This window comes from Zeus faber, assembly GCF_960531495.2.
Source record: "Zeus faber genome assembly, chromosome: 16".
Classification (NCBI taxonomy): domain Eukaryota; kingdom Metazoa; phylum Chordata; class Actinopteri; order Zeiformes; family Zeidae; genus Zeus; species Zeus faber.
In genome coordinates, this window is record NC_137202.1 from 28,145,958 (window position 1) to 28,164,252 (window position 18,295).

General features: G+C 41.7%; 1 protein-coding gene across 1 annotated transcript; it reads left to right on the forward strand.

Moving 5' to 3' along the window:
- Positions 1–10,150: 10,150 nt before the first annotated feature.
- LOC307242143 (glycine N-acyltransferase-like protein 3) lies at positions 10,151–11,733 on the forward strand (the record flags this gene model as incomplete). The annotated part of the gene is made up of 5 exons (XM_080016477.1): positions 10,151–10,225; positions 10,313–10,420; positions 10,487–10,604; positions 10,680–10,812; positions 11,049–11,733. 5 exons carry the CDS (start codon positions 10,151–10,153, stop codon positions 11,497–11,499), a joined length of 885 nt encoding a protein of 294 aa, XP_079872603.1. The 3' UTR covers positions 11,500–11,733.
- Between the last annotated feature and the right edge of the window lie 6,562 nt (positions 11,734–18,295).

The window sequence follows — 18,295 nt, forward strand, 5'->3', positions numbered from 1 at the left end:
GTGTTCTGGGTCTACCCCGTGGTCTCCAACCAGTTGGACGTGCCCGGAAAACCTCCAAGGGAAGGCGCCCAGGAGGCATCCTGATCAGATGCCCGAACCACCTCAACTGGCTCCTTTCGACGCAAAGGAGCAGCGGCTCTACTCCCATCTCGGAGCTTCCTCCTCACCCATACCCTATCTCTAAGGCTGAGCCCAGCCACCCTACGGAGGAAACTCATTTCCGCCACTTGTATTTGCGATCTCGTTCTTTCGGTCACTACCCAGAGCTCATGACCATAGGTCTAGATGGGCTGGTAAATTGAGAGCTTTGCCTTCCGGCTCAGCTCCCTCTTCACCACAACGGTCCGGTACAACCATTCGCCTGTCCATCTCACGCTCCATTTTCCCCTCACTCGTGAACAAGATCCCGAGATACTTGAACTCCTTCACTTGGGGCAGCAACTCTCTCCCGACCCGGAGGGAGCAATCCACCGCTTTCTGGCAGAGAACCATGGCCTCAGACTTGGGAGGTGCTGACTCTCACCCCGACCGCTTCACACTCGGCTGCAAACCGCCCCAGTGCGTGCGGGAGGTCACGGGCTGATGAAGCCAACAAAACCGCATAATCTGCAAAAAGCAGAGATGCATTTCTGAGGTTCCCAAACCGGACACTCTCCTCACCTCGGCTGCGCCTTGAGATCCTGTCCATGAATATCACAAACAGAATGGGGGACAAGGGGCAACCTTAACAGAGTCCAACACCCATTGAGAACGTGTTTGACTTTGGGCCGAGAATACGAACACAGCTCTCACTTTGGTTGTACAAGGCCCAGATGGCTCGTACCAACGGCCTCGGTACCCCATACTCCCTCAGTACCACCCACAGGATCCCCCGAGGGACACGGTCGAAAGCCTTCTCCAGGTCCACAAAACACATGTAGACTGGATGGGCACTCCACGACCCCCCCATCAACCCTGCAAGGGTAAAGAGCTGTTCCACGTCCAGGACGGAATCCACATTGCTCCTCCTGAATCTGAGGTTCCACAATCGGCCGGAGCCTCCTTTCCAGTACCCTGGAGTAAACTTTCCCGGGGAGGCTGAGCAGTGTGATACCCCTATAATTGAAGCACACCCCCCGGTTTGCCACTCCACAGGTACTGTACCCAACATCCACGCAACATCCACTGAAGAGGCGTGAGAGACCTCTGCCAGGCATACGGACGAGACTTCCCCTGAGGACGTATTGGTCGGGTTCAGGAGTTCCTTAAAGTGGTCTTTCCACCGCCCCACAATATCCCCAGTCCGGGTCAGCAGTTCTCCTCCCTGGCTGAACACAGCCTGAGCCAAGCCCTGCTTTCCCTTTCTGAGTCACCAAACAGTTTGCCAGAACTTCCTTGAGGCCAACTGAAAGTCCTTCTCCATAGCCTCCCCGAACTCCTCCCACACCCGGGTTTTTGCTTCGGTGACTGCCGAAGCCGCAGCCCTTCTAGCCTGCCGGTACCTGTCTGCTGCCTTGGGAGACCCCTGGGCTGAATAAAACTCTAAGACTAATAATTAAGACTCGTTTGAGTGGCGTCATTTCAATTTTGTTCTGCTGCAGCGTCATTCACAACCTGGATTCAGCCCCAGATGGAAATTGTTGGAACACATTTTTGTTATACATAGAAATCTACAATTTAAAAGTGTGTGTGTGTGTGTGTGTGTGTGTGTGTCATGGATCAACCACATGAAAAGCACCACTTATAAACACTAATATTGTGGAGCTCCCCCGCGTGTCACATGCTCCATCGGCTTGGACCCTAACCCCACCCATCCACATGATGTAGAAGAAAACACGATTCATCAGACCTCCACCTTCTTCCATGGCTCAATGGTCCAGTTGTGATGCTGACGTGTCCATTGTAGGTGCTTTCAGGGGTGGACAGGGGTCAGCATGGACGCTCTGAGCGCTCCGATGCCCTGTGTGTTCTACACCTTTCTATCACAGCAACATTCACTGTTTCAACACTTTGTGCTGCAGTAGTTCTTCTGTGGGATCCAACCAGACGGACTAGACTTCACTCCCCATGTGCATCAATGAGCCTTGGGCCCCATGACCCTGTCGCCGGTTCACTGGTCGTCCTTCCTTGGACACTTTTGTAGGTAGTAACCACTAAATATACAGACGTGGACAAATGTGCTGGTACCCTTACGGCTCATTGAAACAATGCTTCATTCCTCATGGAAAGTGATGAAATTAAAAGCAATTTTATCATGTATACCTGCATAGACCTGCAAATGTATCCATATATATAAATAATAAATATATATATTTTTTTGTTTTCCACTTTTTTTCAGTCCTCTCTTCCTGCCACTAAATGGCGCTGAACATACTGTCTTACTGACTGTACATACTGTCTTACTGACTGTACATACTGTCTTACTGACTGTACATACTGTCTTACTGACTGTACAAACCTATGCACGCATACGCAGTGTTCCAGTGTCGCTCAGCCACCGAAGGTGGAAGTTGAAAGGAGAAACAGCCCGGAACAAAATAGATTCAAGCAGTGTTTCTGCTGGTAAGCTTTTTTCATCAGAACATAAATATATATTTTAAAAAATGCGGTAAAACATTTATTTTGAAAAAGTGTTCTATAATAATGTATACGATTCTAATATTTTTGAAGTTGCTTTGCCAGGACATCACTTCCAAACTGTGATGCAGTGAAATGATGAAACGGGCAAATAAACCAATTGTGTGTATGTGTGTGTGTGTGTGTGTGTGTGTGTGTGTGTGTGTATATATATATATATATATATATATATATATATATATATATATATATATATATATATATATATATATATATATATATATATAAATGGTGTGCGTGTGTGTGTGTATATATATACACACACACACCAACAGACACACACACACACACAATATAATCTGATATAATTGACTTCTGATAGAATAATAATGATAAATGTAGCTGCAACGCACAGGATCCAGTTTTGTGGTTTTAGGGATGTTTTCCGGGTTCTGTGAAACGTAGAACGAGTTACATCAAGCAGCCGTTTGGGTGTGGCTGTAAACAGGTAGAACTCACCGTGAGACAAGTGGGGGAAGGGTGACGGAGTGACATAATGATGCAGTGATGACTTTTTATAATAATTATTATTATAATTATTATTTGAAGTTGTTAACTTGTCCTAGTTCTTCTGATGGGTTACGATTCCACAATACACATCATGGACTCCTACAGTTTGTATCTTATGACTTCCTCAAGTCCCACAAAGTAAGGAGGGACACAACAAACAGAATCTTTATTTACAAAGAGAGCAAGAGATCAAATATCGACTGAAAAGCCCCGCTCACATCAAGCGGGTAAGACGACAGACACTTACATACATTTACTTTACACACACACAGTGTGTAACCACTACGCAGCAATGGAGTATACACTACACAGCTCGCATGATGCAAATGGACATTTGATGCCACAACCTGCACATTGATAATGAATTGGATGATGATGTCACAAAGCGTCTTGTCGGTGATGCATGAAAGTTCAGCTACTTCCGGTCAAATTTTGTCCCGTTTTTCACAAATTTCTGAACAATTACAATGATGGACCCCTAATAATAATAATAATAACGATGACAATTATAATAATAAATCTAGCTGTAGGCAGCAACACACAGGGGCCAGTTTGGTCGTGTTAGATATGTATTTAATTTCTCCATATTCTGTGCAATGATGCACGAGTTAAAATGTTTAGATTTTTTCGACGACTCAGACAAACTGTGGATTTATATAGAATTGGTTCATGATGTCAAACAGTGACTGTGTTCTCAATGTAACAAAAATGTTCTTAAATTTTTTGTGAATTTTGTGAATTGTGAAGTTTTATCAATATTTCCTTTTGGGTGAGAATCAAACTTGGACGACAACACGTATGAAACGTTGTCGTCCAACGAGGCCTCAACAAATGATCATAAGTTCTAAGGTGACATAATGTTGATCGATAAGCAGCAATACATGCGGTCCAGTTTAATGGTTTGAGGTACATATTTTTTTGTTTTTTGTGTAATGCAGTGAAATCTAGTGAACTTCTAAATGTCGTGAAATTCATGTGATTCCACGAATCCAACTTTCATGGCATTACCTATGAAGCATTTCCATTTCAACCAGACGTCAAACATTGATTTAAAGTTATTTGACATAATTGTTGTGGAACTTTATTCATTCCGTCCGTAATAAAACATTAGATTTATTGTTAAAAGTCAATTTAATAGAAGTTTGCTGACTTTGCATGCAGCTCAGTAGAATCGCTCCCCGATAGACTGTCCAAGGAGCTTTTAATAGAGGAACGAGCCCAACGTGGCTTTGTGACATGAGTTTGACTTTCAACAACCGGGAGGCTGTGAGATCATTGTGTTCGGGAAATTCCCAGGAGCATCGTGGACATGCAAGCCCAGAATATCCTTTTTGTATTGTCATACAAGCTGACACTGGCTATGGGACTAAATACGTTTAACTTACTACTTATTCTATTTCTTATATCAGGCATATACAATATAAATTATTCCATTTACTATCTGAAGTATCAATGATTCTATTTTCTATCAGCATGTTGCAGTACATTTTACAAGAACACACACAGGGTAGAAGGCAAATGTGCGCATACATAAGTTGTATGGTCAGATCTAAATTTCTAAAGCGTTGTGACTCAACGATTGCGTAACAGGATAATTGTACATGTTCTACCAGAAATGGTTAATAAGCATGCATCATTATTATTTGACAATAATTTCTAAATATATAAATACATGTTTGTAGTTACTACTTTATTGTACGTGATCTTTAACATTAATGTCATTATAATTATTATGGAAAATTTTACAGAAACTTTCTATCTTTAAATTAAAGTTAGTTCAGTTTAATTGTAGGAAAATGCTGTACATGATTTTTATTTAAAAAGAAAAAGGTGTTTATTTTTTACTTTAACCAAAATATTTTTATTGTTACAGCTTACCTTTTTGCATTGAAGTACATCCCGAGTATCAGTGATGGTCGTTGATGTTGTGGCTCGTATACGTCAATTGTGACGTAATTACGTAGATTCAAGTCGAATTTACATAATTTAATTGATTACTTTTTTTCCTCTGATTTTTTTGTTTCCATGAAATACAAAAAAACCTTGTGGTATTTCTGTAATTACCATTGCATGGCTTCTATTTTTCCGACGCCTCGCTGGATCTTGAACACATCACTGAGTCGCATGTTTCAGTGTTTTCCACCGGACGCAGTGACAAGTTTTGTGGATTACCTTTTTATTGTATTTTTCATTAATCCAGCAAAGTAATGTGGACCAGGGATTTAAAATATCAATCTAACAGGTCTACTGACATCTACCAGGTAGAAAGCTATACAAATATACACCTAAATCCATAGTTATGTAACATCTAAACACTACTGAGTGACCGAGTCCACGCCGCACATTGGACACAGTCCAACTGGACATTATCAATCACAATCTGTACATTTATAGTCAATTTGTCTTACTGTAAATATAATTTATAGTAAATATGATGGTGTCATAAGCATCTTACTGTAAATATAATTTATAGTAAATAATATGTCATAACGAGTCTTACTGTAAATCTCATCCCCTTCATTTTAGAACCAGACGTGTGACGTGTCAGTTAACCAAGACCATCTTAATATTTTGGGTCACAGTTCTTTGGTTTTTCATTAATTTCTGCTCCGTATGTGGATTGATTTGAAAGAAACTTAGACCACATGATCCTTGTGACATAGCCGTTTAAACTACACCTCAACCGTGTTCGTAGCTTCTGTCATTATTGTGTTCTGGATACTTTTAGCCATATTTCGGCATCAAATGCATTGTAATTGTTTGTCCATAGTCATCTGTCTTGTGTAATGTGTCAAAATCAGTGATTTCTGCGCGAAAAAGGTCAATTATTTGTACATTTTAACTATTGCAAGTTATTGAAGGTGGGTGAAACGTATTTTATTATATTGATACTAATTATAACATTTCCAATTTTTCAATTGTAAGTCTTAGACCAGTTGGATATATAAGTCAAACTGTTTATTATTTGTAAAACAGATGCATTGGAAAATTGGGAGAAGAGATGATGAAACACAAACAATTGTTTTAATAAACATTTGTCCAAAACATCTTGAGAAAACAATCAAACAAAATATCACAGTATTTATCACACCAATGTAATTATTGTGTATTATATAAAAATGGCGAATGGAAGCGAAGTTATGTCATTTTAGTGGTCACGCCTTTCTGTGGATTACATTTCAGATATATTACAGTTCCACGTAATTGGAAAAGCGCTGACGTCTTTCTGCGATTATAATTTCACGGCTTCCAGTTTTCTGACGCATTCCTAGTACATGAACGCATCATTCATTCCCAGTCAGGTGGACTTGGCTCAACGTGGTCACGACAATTCATGTGGATGACCTAGTTATTTACAATTTTCAAGACAATTTTTAAATTTCTTCCAACATAATGAAACTCACGGAGAAGATATTCTTCTGCATTGTCGGTGAGGTTAATCTGCCTGCTACAAGAAAACAAAAACTGAGAATATTATCCGCTGCCCGATCCTAATTTGCGCCACATGGAAATGATGATAAGTCTATCTGAGGGGGGTGGGGTTTCTGAGTTTAACACAGCTTCTTCAATCGATCCTCTAGATCCGTACAATCTTTAAGCTTACTCAGAGCTATTTCCTTCACAATAGCTTTCCCTTCGATCTTCTCTGATCGGTACAATATCTCAGTGAGTCCTCACCTTAATTTGTTCGGGATCTCGTGTTGTCTCTGCTGGATCTGTCAGTCATGTCCAGACGACTCCATCTTGGATGTCTTCACGGTCGGTTCCTGCCTGCCGTTGTGCACACAACCTGGGCATGAAGAGTTCCAACAGAGCCAAGCAGAGAATCCCGTTCGTGACGCCAGATTGTAGAAGAAATTCTTCTGCATTGTCGGTGAGGTTAATCTGCCCGCTACAAAAAACCAAAAACTGAGAATATTATGGATATTTATTCTGCAGAATAAAGAGAAAGATTCAGTACTGCTCCAAAGCAGTGTTCTGACCAGTCTGAGGCGATTTCTGACGAAGAGGGCTTTATACCAAAGACAGGTTGTGGGCCGTTGGTCAGAAGTCATTTACAAGACTGTGCCCCTCAACTGTCTCCCTTCAAACAGTGAATTCAAAGGTACTTGCAAAGTTTGGTGGCAGACGCAGACTAATAACCCTTACAATGATCTTTCAAGCTCTCCTGGGCTCATTCTTCATCTCCATACAAGGTAAACAGGACAAAATGTGATCTTGTTTTTCAATGTTAAAACTAACATTGTAGAGAAAGAACAGTCTCTCTTTATTTAAACTCTGGGGGGGCTGCTCCTGCTCCTGCTTCCTCCTCAGGAACAGGAAGAGGCTATTGTCCCGAGTCAACTATTTGATTATATGCATTTGTCCTCATACTCATCATGCGCTCGCCGATTTTGTATCTCACTACTTTCCTCGAATCCAGCAAAGTGAGGAGGAACACAACACTGCATCCAACACGGGGGTTATAAGGGTTTACAATGTCTTCATTTACAAAGAGATAAAATATGAGTCAAGCAGCCCTGTAGACGTCTACCAGGTGAGACAGTACATAAACAGACACGACTAGTTTGTAATCTCTTACCACGACAGAGCGATGGACTCCACACCAACCAGCACACACCACGCAAATGAACATTAGAACCACAACTTCCACATTTATAGCAAACTGGATGATGATGTCACAAAGCCTCTTATTCGTCTTAACTTTTCAAACGTTGGCCTTTCAGTGGTTAAATTTGTTGTGTTTTCACTATTTTCTGCTCCGTATGTGGATCAATCTGGATGAAACTTCCGCCACGATGGTGTTGGTGACGTCCTGGTTCTAACGAGACCTCAATCGTGTCTGTACTTTTAGCAGTCGTCCCGTTTCGCACACTTTTGCCCAAACATTCCCAGTATAATAATAATAATCTGAACAATCTCTACGGGATTGACCCCTAATAATAATTATAATAATGAGTAGTAAATAATATAAACTATAATAATAACTGATAATACACACTCAAACGGCCATATGGGGGCAGCTCACTTCTCACTTGATCTTCGGGAATTTTCTGGTTATTTTTTTGTTCTGCATTTGCCGAAGGAAAGAGTCATTGATATACAGTGGGGGAAAAAAGTATTTAGTCAGCCACCAATTGTGCAAGTTCTCCCACTTAAAAGATGAGAGAGGCCTGTTATTTTCATCATAGGTTCACTTCGACTATGAGAGACAGAATGGGGGGAAAGAATCCAGGAAATCACATTGTAGGATTTTTAATGAATTAACTGGTAAATTCCTCGGTAAAATAAGTATTTGGTTACCTACAAACAAGCAAGATTTCTGGCTTTCACAGACCTGTAACTTTTTCTTTAAGAGGCTCCTCTGTCCTCCACTCGTTACCTGTATTAATGGCACCTGTTTGAACTCGTTATCAGTATAAAAGACACCTGTCCACAACCTCAAACAGTCACACTCCAAACTCCACTATGGCCAAGACCAAAGAGCTGTCAAAGGACACCAGAAACAAAACTGTAGACCTGCACCAGGCTGGGAAGACTGAATCTGCAATAGGTAAGCAGCTTGTTGTGAAGAAATCAACTGTGGGAGCAATTATTAGAAAATGGAAGACATACAAGACCACTGATAATCTCCCTCGATCTGGGGCTCCACGCAAGATCTCACCCCGTGGGGTCAAAATGATCACAAGAACGGTGAGCAAACATCCCAGAACCACACGGGGGGACCTAGTGAATGACCTGCAGAGAGCTGGGACCAAAGTAACAAAGGCTACCATCAGTAACACACTACGCCGCCAGGGACTCAAATCCTGCAGTGCCAGACGTGTCCCCCTGCTTAAGCCAGTACATGTCCAGGCCCGTCTGAAGTTTGCTAGAGAGCATTTGGATGATCCAGAAGAGGATTGGGAGAATGTCATATGGTCAGATGAAACCAAAATAGAACTTTTTGGTAAAAACTCAACTTGTCGTGTTTGGAGGAGAAAGAAAGCTGAGTTGCGTCCAAAGAACACCATACCTACTGTGAAGCATGGGGGTGGAAACATCATGCTTTGGGGCTGTTTTTCTGCAAAGGGACGAGGACGACTGATCCGTGTAAAGGAAAGAATGAATGGGGCCATGTATCGTGAGATTTTGAGTGAAAACCTCCTTCCATCAGCAAGGGCATTGAAGATGAAACGTGGCTGGGTCTTTCAGCATGACAATGATCCCAAACACACCGCCCGGGCAACGAAGGAGTGGCTTCGTAAGAAGCATTTCAAGGTCCTGATCTGCATGGAGGAATGGACCAAACTACCAGCAACAGTGTGCGAAAACCTTGTGAAGACTTACAGAAAACGTTTGACCTCTGTCATTACAAACAAAGGGTATATAACAAAGTATTGAGATGAACTTTTGTTATTGACCAAATACTTATTTTCCACCATAATTTGCAAATAAATTCTTTAAAAATCAGACAATGTGATTTTCTGGATTTTTTTTTGCTCATTCTGTCTCTCATTGTCGAAGTGAACCTATGATGAAAATAACAGGCCTCTCTCATCGTTTTAACTGGGAGAACTTGCACAATTGGTGGCTGACTAAATACTTTTTTGCCCCACTGTAGCCATTTATATATTTTTTATATTTTATGTGCTGCTCAGTTATAAGCATGATGTTGAGTCTGAAACGTGTCAGGTTAGAAATGGTTAAGGTTTGGTATAAGTAGATTAGGATTTCACCAATGGGACATTTTTCGGACTATTGGGGTTTGGTTGGGAATAATGGGTCGTTGGAACGATGGCATGGCACCGGTAGAGGATGCTCTTACCAAGCTACTAGACTGAGGAAACCTATACAAATAAATTGGGGTCAAAGTCTGCTCTCTGTGGTGCACACACACACACACACACACACACACACACACACACACACACACACACACACACACACACACACACACACACACACAGATCCTAAACTGTGATGTCTTCCCAAGGCCCAGACGTCGACTTTATTTTTAACCTCAAAGATCCAAACAGACAACATGAGGATCCTGAGCAGACAGGAAATGCAAGTGGCCAAACAGCTGCTTCAGAAGCACATTCCCAAAAGTTTGAAGGTTTGTCAGGTTCCACACTCTCAGAATGACACTCTTCGTGTTTGTTGTTTTTGGGTCCTCGTGCTGAATCCTGCCCTTGTGTTGCAGGTTTATGGCTTATTGTTTGCGATGAACAGAAACCGACCAAGTACTTTGGAGGTGCTGGTGGATACATGGCCGGAATTTAAAGTCGTCATCTGCCGCCCAGATCCCCAGGTGAGTTGTTTTTTTTGCTTCTTACAATTCGAATCTGTTGGAATAATGGAATTCCTTATTTCTTAGAACGAGCGGGCCTCTGAGGACAAGAAAGTGACGTTGTTCTGCACAGACGAGCAGGCTTTACGTCGGATGCTCAGGGAGGAGCCCGCCATCGACTGGAGCACCGGTTTCCTAGTTGAAGGTGAGAGGCGGGGACTGGAACACCCACTGTTCTCCCCGGATCAGATTCACACCCTACGTGTCCCGTGTCCCGCAGGCCTCGATGTTTCCAACGCTCCGATGTTGAGGGAAGTGTTGTCTGAGAGAGGAGCGATCATGAGGAACTTCACGCAGGTTCGTCTCCTCCACCTGCCCGACTGCAGCGCCCTCCGCCCCGCAGCAGGAGGCAGGTAGGCCCCACCTCACTGCACGCTGACAGGGACTGGATTCACTTTTACTTTTGTATTGAAAGTCAAGTTGATTTCTACTGCTCTTGATCACAGCTAAGTCTCAAAGAGCTTGACTTTCCACAACAGAACTCAACGACACCCCCTAGTCTTAAGTCCCTCGTGTCCCCTTCCAGGGCGTCCAGGCGGCAGGGGGCCGAGAAACATTAATATCATCTTCTCTGTTCCATGTGCCACAGTGAGCTGGTGTCGAGGATGACGTCTCTGAACGACTCCCACGTGGATCTGGTGAACAGGACATGGAAGTTAGGAGGAGACGAGAAGGGCCTCCGCACCGTCCGCCACCTCGTGCGCCATTTCCCCTCGCTGTGCATCACGGACGGGCGTGGCGCGCCGCTGTCCTGGGTGCTGGTGTACGACTACTACGCCATGGGATTACTGTACACGCTGCCGCAGCACCGGGGGCAGGGCCTGGCCTCCGCCCTGGTGAGCAGCATGGCCAGGAGGCTCCACGCTCGAGGCTTCCCCGTCTTCGGCTTTGTGGAGGAGGAGAATTTGCTGTCCTACAGCCTCTTGTCCAGCCTAGGCTTCACAGAGGATCCCTCCTACAGGGCGGCCTGGTTCCAGGTCAGCCTCAACAGATCCCGTTCCAAGACCCCCCACCCCAGCTCGTGGGTTCTCCCCATGTGAAGGGACGTTTAGGGCAGTCTCAACTGTGAAGTCTTTCCTTTGATTTGACGAAACGGGATTTAAGTTTTGGGAGTGATTTTACCTTGTATTCCTAGACTTATTTTGTGGAGTGTTGTGGCATTCAAGTCAATTTGGTTGTCCATACAGACCGTGTTCTCTACACCTTTCTGCTCTTCGTCCAGACAGTTTATTGGCTTTCATTGAGTCTTATTTTCAGTATTTCTTCCAGTCCGGGGCGTGGCTTATTGTTGTTTCTTGGGTGTGTGTATTTGTTTGCTTGCTGGTGCAATAATAATGCTAAGAATCACAACAAAAATTGCGATACATGCATCGCCTAAACGGGGGTTGGACAAACTAAATAACGATAAACGGTGTTTCTTCATTAGTACTGAGCAGTTGTTGTATAAGTATCAAATGAAATAAAGTACATTTCAATAACTTTTCAACAACATTTGTTGTCAGAGCCTTCTTACAAGCACATAGAGCAAGAGGAAAAATAAATTATAGCTTAATCATTAAATAAAAGTAAAACCCTTTGAGTTTCTAATTTAAAAAAACAACACATCAAATTCATCAAGAAACTACAAAGTGGCGTCACAAACTAGGATCTGCTGGGCCTCACCTGCCGATGCTGCCTGCTCCAGCAAATTACCACTCGCAGGGTGAGAGTTACCTCACAAATTGAGCTGTGTGGGGTTCTTGAAGCGGTAGTGTTTTGAGGCTGCACTGACAAGAGCGAGTTGCGGCGATGGAGACGATGTGTTGATGTGTGAAGTGAGTTTCCGTCTAAATTGGGGTTTATTAAGTTGTAAAAGGCGTAAATAAGGGGAATAAGAGAATAATGAACGAAGAAAGAGAGAATTAAGTTGAAATAGAAAATAGAGACGAGAGAAATAAAGGATGAAGTTAAAAGTAAAAGATAAAGGCTTAAAAGATGTGGAAAAAGTAAAAGTAAAAAGTAATTGTAGAATGGCAGAACTAGTAGCCAAAAGTTATTTAAATAACCATGCAAGATTACTGGAAACAGGGCCTGTATCTCCTTAAAAAGTAAGACGTGTGTACATTAAATGCTGCATGAAGGTTGGCCGAATAAAAATATAATATAGTCAAATCTAGGTTGGAAAAACAAGAGGAAATAACCCTGGCCAGGGGAATTGACTCAAAATAAAATTATGTAAATGAAGATGAAAAAGATGAAAAGTGAAAAAGAGATAAAGGTTAAAAGCCTTAAGTAAGATGAAAAAGATGAAAAGTGAAGCAAAAAGAGTTACAAGTTAAAGGGTTAAAGGATGAAAAATAAAGCTTAAGAAAAAATGGGGAAAAGCAGAATGAGTGCATGCTGAAACAATCTGATTAAAAGGATAATTTGTTAAAAGTCTGGCCAAAGTGAAAATGTTGATGAAATTAGAAAAGTATACATGAGTCGACGTTAAAGCATAAAGTCAAGCGCTGTTCAAGTTTTTGGAGAATCTGATGTACTGCTGGAAAGATATGTCTTTTCCTTTTGGGGTGTGAGTGTGTGTGTGCCGTGGCTAAAGAGGTGTGAAGAGATTTGTGTATTGTTCATGTATATGTATAAATGATATATAGAATACATGGGTTATTAAATAGGTATACATATGGGGTGAGCAGTAAAATAAAACATAAAATAAACATTTCTTTCCCCTTTATTGATAAATACTGTATATATGAGCCTGTTTATGGACTTTGTAAAGCTGATGATAAAGATTATGAGCCTTTCTTAAAGGATGTTTGATAAATATATAGGATCCTTTTTCTTCAAAGGAAGTTTTATAAATATATATGAGCCTTTTTTCTTTAAGGACGTTTGATAAATAAATTTGAGCCTTTTTCTTTCAAGGACGTTTTATACATTTGATAAAGGATATGAACCTTCACAGGACTTTATATATTTGATAACAAAATGAGCCTTCTTGAGAGAAGGACTAGAATCACCAGAAACAGTCTACCTACACATGCATATACACATTCAGAAAAGAAAAGAAAATCTCCTGCTCTGAATTATGAGTAGGATTTGTGTATTGTGTGGTTGGTGTGTGAGTTTTTTCTCTTTGTGCTTGGAGTGTTTGACAGTGCTTGCTGTGAGTTCCGTTGGTTAAAGGAGCAGATAGTCTTGGTGAAATAGAAGGAAAAGTTGGGTTTTTGATGCAAGAGAAGAGGTTTTGTGTTTTGGCTGCTGAGTGAAAGGAATCAGCTTTGATTTATGACTCTGTGCGTAACTGCATTAGGCTGGGCTGTTCACTGCTGCCTCACAGCAAGAAGGTCCTGGGTTCAATTCCCGCCTGGGGCGCTGTTGGCACTGTGCTCCGGTGGGTTATCTCCCAAATAGGAGCCTTTCTGTGTGGAGTTTGCATGTTCTCCCCGTGCTCACATGGGGTTTCCTTCCCCCTCACGTCAGTAAGGACCCCCCTCAAACACATGCTCATCTTCTGACCATCGATGGACACTTATCACCTGGTCCCCGGGCGCGTCCACGTACGCTGCCCACTGCTCCTGGCTGTGGCCCCAGGGGAAAGATAAGCCAGGATGGTTAAATGCAGAGGAACCATTTCACCGGCCACCATCAAAGCATGTGTGTGTGCAAGCATGTGGTGTGTTGTGTGACAAATAAAGACTGTTTCTTTCTAAGGGGTGGTGCTTCATAGTGGAACTTAGTTGACTCCCCCTGACAAGAGGGGTGGAGAAGAAGTATGATATAAATAAAAATAATGAATAAGAGGTGATATTAGATTAACTAATATACTCTTTAGATTTAAATGCATCGTATGAATAAAAGTAAAACATTGCTTTATTTCAAATGCGTGAGAAATAAAAAGCTGATAATGTATGTCTCATTGAATTGTATTATAGTATGTATAACAATTTAGAGTGGTCTTAAGACACTGAACTCTTGTGTTGTCCTTTTTGTTTTTTCTTTCTTCCTCTCTTTTAATTTGCTGAGTGAAAGCTGGGAGAAAGACAGAAAAGATGGAATGTTTCTGAATTGGATCATCCAAGGGGCAGATGACAAGACATCTGGCAGTTCTTCACAGACACCGGGAGCTTGCGGATGACAGTGCTTAAGAAATTATGAATCTCATGAATAAGGCCAGTACGGATTATCCACAAACTCTTTTTAATAGACACCTGCATTTACCTATATGTGCGTACATCTAGTTATAACCTATATGATTGCTTGTTTTCACATATGGGATTACAGTAGTTATTTTTCTTATATAGCGTTTGCAATTAGTTAGTCAGAGACTTGGCAATGGACTGACTCATCAAGGCATTCACCTAATTAATGGAGCATTATTGATTTGATTGATCACATGCGGAAAAACTGATTTGATTTAAATATGGTTTAGTGCTGTGAATATTGGTTTCATTATCTGAGTATGGTTTACCTTGATTGAGGCTGTTTTGAGAGCGAACATTGATGGACATTTTGATAATTGAAGATAAATGAGTATGATCAGATGTATCACATCATGAACAAGTGAAGTTGCTTTCATAAGTGGGAAGCTATTGGTCTCCTTAGGGGGTGGAAAATTCTGTTGTTTTTGGTGCAGTGTGATTACATGGTGCTTTATAAATAATTTTTAAATAAATCAATTTGATTAAAAATAAAAGAAATGGATACAAAAATTACAAAAGTAATCACTCCAATTGATGTAGTGCGAAAGAATAATCCTCTTATTAAAGATATTGCCAAAATATCAGGAAAATGGAGCAAGCGGTGGCTTGATATTGAACAACCATGGCCAGCTGGAGGAACTCTTAACCCCGGATGTGATTAAAACAATGCAGGTGCTTGTGTCCACATATAAAGTAAATCAAAAGAAAGGAAAAAGAGGAAAGAGACGCACGGAGAAAAAAGACAAACGGAACTTGGAATTCTGCAGCTGTTCTTAAAGGAGGGACAGACATGGTTCGAAGCTGCAAAGGAAAAAAGAGAACAAAGTAGACAAGAAATAAAGAAAAATGAAAAGGAAGCAGAAAAATTGATGGAGAAGATTACTGCACCCTTCTCACATACAGCATCTGTAATGAAGCCCTCGCCTTATGAGAAGGAGGTGAAGTTCACTGATGTTTATCCCCAGCTCCCAGTGATGACAACGGAGGGCAACTATCTCTTCAAAGATGAGGATGAGCAAATAATAGAGAAGGGCAAGGCTACAACAACCATAAAGATGTATCAGAGCTCTAACAGTACCAAGAGAAGGAACCGTTTGAGAAGCAGACAACAAGTTAGAAGCCTGGAAATAGGAGAAGAGGGTGTGAGTGATTCGGACGAAGCTATTGGAGGATACGACCCCGCAATCAGATCGGGATCGGATGTTGGCTATAGCGGAGGAAAAAGGAGCTTGACCAGAAGGAACAAGACCAGGAAGGTTTATAGATGAGCAGAACAGAAAGAATTGTAGGTAGATAATGCACTGCGGCGCCCCTAAGGGGCCAGCCGAAAGAAGAGGCTTCTTGGTGGTGGAATGAGAAAGTAAAGGAGCAGCTATGAAGATAAACAATGATGATTATCTTGATAAAGAGCGTGACATTGAGAAAAGTGTGCCACACACTGGTAGCACCCCCAGACCTACTAGGTTTGATGATTCAGGAAGCACAGTTAGCCTATGTTGCAAGGGGGGAGGTAAGAAGAAAAATCACGACAGAGTATGGGTTTTTGGGCACCGTACTTGCTTGAGCAAATTAATTATGTCATAGGCAGATGTACACTCGGTCTTAAAGACAATGTTCAGAGGGGTGTGAAGAGTTCATCCGGTCACATTCCAACTCTGACAGGTCCCATGCGTGAGTTGGTTGTGGATTTTGTTGACATGATCAGACCAGTAGGAGGTAAAAGATACATGTTAGTTGGCGTGGATAGATTTTCACGGTGCACTGAAGCATGTCCAAACAAGCCTAAAGATGCTCAGTCAGTTGCAGAGCCAAGTTCTTGTTTCGTGAGGTCATAAGCAGGCGGGGACTTCCAGATCGCATATCTTCAGATAATGGGAAAGAGTTTGTGGATAAAACAGTAAAATTAATTCAGCAAAAATTGGGAATTAAACAATGTCTAAGAGCTGTTTATCATGCGCAAAGCCAAGGTATTTGTGAAAAATTGAATAGTGTGCTGAAAAATCGCATAGTTAAAATCTGTCAGCATACAGGTCTGAATTGGGTAGAGGTGTGTAGTTAGGAGCTAACACTAGTAGAGAAATATCCATTCTGAATATCTGATTCTGTCATAGACTCAATACTAGGAACCGTGAGAGAATTTCATGTCTTGATTGTTGTTGAAAGAACTAAGAAAGGAAGCTGCCAAATGGGTTTTTCGCTCTCACACTTACCAAATTTATTGTATTGCTACGACTAAGCGTGTTTAGAAGGGTATATTATAATCAGTCTGTTTGTTAGTAGGTGATTTCTATTAAGCCAATTAACGTCGTAACTTCAATGACTCTTCTCTCTGTCGAGACATTGTGTAGTCTCGAAGGGGGGAAATATGAGGTTCAGGGAATGAGTAGCGTCCCAAGACAGTGCCCATTGTATAAAATAATAATTAACAGATGGAAATTGTTGGAACACACTTTTGTTATAGATAGAAATCTACAATTTAAAAGTGTGTGTGTGTGTGTGTGTCACGGATCAACCACATGAAAAGCACCACTAATAACCACTAATATTGTGTAGCTCCCCCTCGTGTCACCAAAACAGCTGTGAGGTGGAGGCATGGACTCCACCAGACCCTGAAGGTGTCCTGTGGTATCTGGCACCAAGACGTTAGCAGCAGATCCTTTAAGTCCTGGAAATTGGAGGTGGGGCCTCCATGGCTCGTTGTTCCAGCACATCCCAAAGATGCTCCATCGGATTGGACCCTAACCCCACCCATCCACATGATGTAGAAGAAAACGTGATTCATCAAAATATGATTCATTAGACCTCCACCTTCTTCCATTGCTCCATGGTCCGGTTTTGACGCTGACGTGTCCATTGTAGGTGCTTTCAGGGGTGGACAGGGGTCAGCATGGACACTGTGAGTGCTCCCATACGCAGCAAGCTGCCATGCACTGTGTGTTCTACACCTTTCTATCACAGCAACATTCACTGTTTCAACACTTTGTGCTGCAGTAGTTCTTCTGTGGGATCCAACCAGACGGACTAGACTTCACTCCCCACGTGCATCAATGAGCCTTGGGCCCCATGACCCTGTCGCCGGTTCACTGGTCGTCCTTCCTTGGACACTTTTGTAGGTAGTAACCACTAAACATACAGACGTGGACAAATGTGTTGGTACCCTTACGGCTCATTGAAACAATGCTTCATTCCTCCTGGAAAGTGATGCAATTAAAAGCAATTTTCTTACATATACCTGCAAATTTATTCATGTATATAAAAAAATTAATGTATATATTTTTTTAATGTTTATTTTTTTGTTTTCCACTTTTTTTCAGTCCTCTCTTCCTCTTACTGACTGTACATACTGTCTTACTGACTGTACAAACCTATGCACGCATACGCAGTGTTCCAGTGTCGCTCAGCCACCGAAGGTGGAAGTTGAAAGGAGAAACAGCCCGGAACAAAATAGATTCAAGCAGTGTTTCTGCTGATAAGCTTTTTTTCATCAGAACATAAATATATATTTTAAAAAATGCCGTAAAACATTTATTTTGAAAAAGTGTTCTATAATAATGTATACAATTCTAATATTTCTCAAGTTGCTTTGCCAGGACATCACTTCCAAACTGTGATGCAGTGAAATGATGAAACGGGCAAATAAACCAATTGTGTGTATGTG